This window comes from Sorex fumeus, unplaced genomic scaffold, assembly GCF_029834395.1.
Source record: "Sorex fumeus unplaced genomic scaffold, SorFum_2.1 ptg000006l, whole genome shotgun sequence".
Taxonomy (NCBI): domain Eukaryota; kingdom Metazoa; phylum Chordata; class Mammalia; order Eulipotyphla; family Soricidae; genus Sorex; species Sorex fumeus.
In genome coordinates, this window is record NW_026606063.1 from 41,205,770 (window position 1) to 41,209,185 (window position 3,416).

General features: G+C 59.0%; 1 protein-coding gene across 1 annotated transcript; it reads left to right on the forward strand.

The window, feature by feature from the left end:
- Nucleotides 1–656: 656 nt before the first annotated feature.
- On the forward strand, nucleotides 657–1,613 carry ASPRV1 (aspartic peptidase retroviral like 1). The gene has a single exon (XM_056127787.1). It carries the CDS (start codon nucleotides 835–837, stop codon nucleotides 1,609–1,611), a length of 777 nt encoding a protein of 258 aa, XP_055983762.1. The 5' UTR covers nucleotides 657–834; the 3' UTR covers nucleotides 1,612–1,613.
- Nucleotides 1,614–3,416: the final 1,803 nt, after the last annotated feature.

Here is a 3,416-nt window from a genome sequence, read left to right on the forward strand (position 1 = left end):
GGACAATCCATGTGTGTGTGTGTGTGTGCATGTGTGTGTGTGTGCATGTGTGTGTCTGTTGTGTGTCCTCATTAAAGAAACGGTTTCTAAGCATTCTCACGGACCCAGCACCTTCATGTGTCTCCCTCTCCAGGGCTTGGAGCACATTCATCTCGTGTCTCACATGCCACAAGGTTGGATGAACGTGAGCCCCGTCCACTTGACCTGTCCACCCCAACCACGTGACCCAAGTGGTCAGTGGGGGCACTGAGGACAAAGGGTCTCATCTGTCTGGGAGCCTCCGGTCCCTGCCACCTCTTTGCTCCTCTGGCTGATGACGAAGACCTGGATGTCCTAACACACTCCATGTCCTCATCTTGTTGTTCTGGGACACAGGCTGAGGAGGGTACTGAGGCACGGAGCAGGTGGCCCCTCCACTCCCCATGACTGAGGCTGACTTTTCTGGGCACGTGGGCACATGGGCTGGCCCAGCCTGCACTGGTCCCGTGGATGGATGCACAGGGCGAGGCACTGACCCTGCTAGTCAGGCAGGATGCTGGCAGGAGGGCGGGATGAGGAGGGCGGGGCTTCTAGAACAAAGAAAAGGGGAGCCCCGGGGCCCCAGGCCGGGTATCTAAAAGGCGCTGCAGCGTGAGCGGGCCACAGCAGCTGCTGCCTCTGTGCCCAGCCAACAACCGCCCCTCGCTCATCCCTTTTGCCTGCGCCAGACCCCGTGCCGGTGCCACGCTGCTCCGAGAGGCCTCATTCTCCAGCGTGATTGCGCCCACACTGCTCTGGGCTTTTCTCTACTTGGCGTGGGTTGCTGCAGCAGCGGTGCCAGAGGACAGCAGAGGGATGGCCGCGAGCGGAGCCAGGAGCCAGGAGGGCCGCCGGCGCGAGCACGCCTTTGTCCCAGAGCCTTTTGATGGGACCAATGTTGCCCCACACCTCTGGCTGCACCGCTTTGAGGTCATCAGCGACCTCAACAACTGGGACCATGTCACCAAGCTGAGGTTCCTGAAAGAGTCCCTCCGAGGAAACGCTCTGGAAGTCTACAACGGCCTCAGCCGCCATGACCAGGGAAACTACGAGGGGCTGCGGGAGAACCTCCTGAAGGCCTTTGAGGGGTCCGGGGCTGCTCACGGCCACCTGCCGAAGGAGATCGTCTTCGCCTTCAGCATGGGTAAGGGCTACTACCTCAAGGGCAAGATCGGCCAAGTGCCCGTGAGGTTTCTGGTGGACTCCGGGGCCCAGGTATCTGTGGTGCACCCCAGCCTATGGGAGGAAGTCACGGATGGTGACCTGGACACCCTGCGGCCCTTTGAGAATGTGGTGAAGGTGGCCAATGGGGCCGAGATGAAGATCCTGGGCGTCTGGGACACGGTGGTGTCCCTGGGGAAGCTGAAGCTGAAGGCGGAGTTCCTGGTGGCCAATGCCAGTGCCGAGGAGGCCATCATCGGCACCGACGTGCTCCAGGACCACAACGCCGTCCTGGACTTCGAGCACCGCACGTGCACCCTAAAGGGAAAGAAGTTCCGCCTTCTGCCCGTTGGGGGGTCCCTGGAGGATGAGTTTGACCTGGAGCTCATAGAGGAGGAGCCGTCGGATGAAGGCCAGCAGGAATCCTATTAAGAAGCCCCTCCCCACCCTGTTTCCTCACCCCTGCACCCTCCCTCACCAAACACTGGTGAGAAGACCCAGCCCAGTAGAAGAAAAGGGCATCTGTCTGTCTGTCTGTCTGTCTGTCTTCCTGTCTGTCTGTCTATCTGTCTGTCTTCAGGAGTCCTGGGCTCGGCCTTTCATCAGCGACCACAACCTCCCTCCTGTCAGGGGCCCTGATCTGCCCCTGGTAGGGAAAGCTTCCTGCGAAATGGCTCAGGTGAGGAGCAGCAGGCCGCCTTCCTCAGAGGGACGGGGGGTGTCCGAGCTGACAGGAAATCCTCAGTGGCAAAGAGCCGATGGCTGGAAGACGGTGCCAGGCAGGAAGTGACTGCATGTGCGACAAGTCTCCATCAGGTCCCTCAGACTCAGCTGAGCTGTCCTGGGGGCTGTGCTGTCCACCTCAGCTGGGCTGAGTCTGGCTGCAGGGAACTCGGGAGAAAGGCCTGGCTCCCCCCACCAAGGGCTCAGCCACTCCAGGGTTCCCTCTACTGGGTCTCCCCCCCGTACCCTGTACCCTTCCTTCTGTCATTTGCCTGGAACTCTTCCGAGTCTTGGCCTAATAATTCTTCACTTCAAAACCTAATAAAGATTGACTCATGGAAAAACCGTGTCAAGTGTTGATTGAAGATGAATGGGATGGGTGTGAGAGGGTGGGGGAAACAAAGTAAATATCAGAGAAGGAGATTCCAGTGCTTACTGGCTGCCTGGTCTGGAGTGAGGAGAGGGGATTTGGGACTATGTATCTTGAATTCTCTGAGACAGTCTTGATGGAAAATGCTTTGCCTGATTTCTCCTATAATGCCTGTCAGTCTCCAACCTAATCACAATTCCTCTCTTCGTTTCAGCACCCGAGCTTCCTGGGATGCCCAAGTGCGATTGGGCAGGATTGTGATCCTCCAGCTATCTGTGGGCTGCCTCGTGGGGGACTGGAAAATCAGGGTGATTGTAAACAGATGGGGAACGGTCCGCCTGGCAACTAATTTCTTCCAACTGCCGGGAGCGGGGAAGGCAGCAGAAAGCGAGGTCAGAGGACAAGCGTTGGCCTGTGTGGGGAGCTAAGGGAGCCTGAGGACTGAGGTACGGGGGTTCTGGGGGGGCCTGCTTCTCCCTGGAGCGGCTTGGAATGAAGCCCCAAGGCAGAGAGGCAGGATGCCGTCGGGAGGGCATTCCTGAATCCAGAATGAGGTGTCTGTCTCTTTGGGGGCCCACCTTGTGTTGGCTTCCAAGCTCCTGCCTGCGTTTCTGGAACTTGGCAGGATGAGGAATCAGAAAACGAAACAAAATCCAAATGAAATTTGAATTTTGGAGAGGCCGGGAGCGTGACCTCCTCATGGGAGGTGGGAAGGGCCATCCTTCCTGAGGGAGGACAATGGATCCACGGATCCACGTAGGGGAGAGACCCACCGTCCCTGGGGCAGGGCAGAGCCTATCAACTGGCCCCTAGAAGCCCCTCGGGGGCTCAGAGCCCCCCTCCTGGGTCCAAGGCTGCCTGATTACAGAGGCCCCACCTCCTCAGGAGGGAAGTGGGGGCGCTGGAGGAGACATTCCAGGTCAGTTTCTCAGCCCCTCACTGGGCTGCCTTCTCTCTCCTGAATCAAGGTGGGGCGGCCCCACCCCTTGACCTATTTTCCTCTGTGTCCCTCAGGTCCTGGGAAGGGTGGGGAGACAGGCAGGGGAGGGGGATCCGTGCCAGAATTCCAGGGTGGCGCCTACATTGTCCCCTTCCTGCCCTTCCTCAGGTCAGCAAGGAACCAGAACCGGGTGACCTGTGTCAG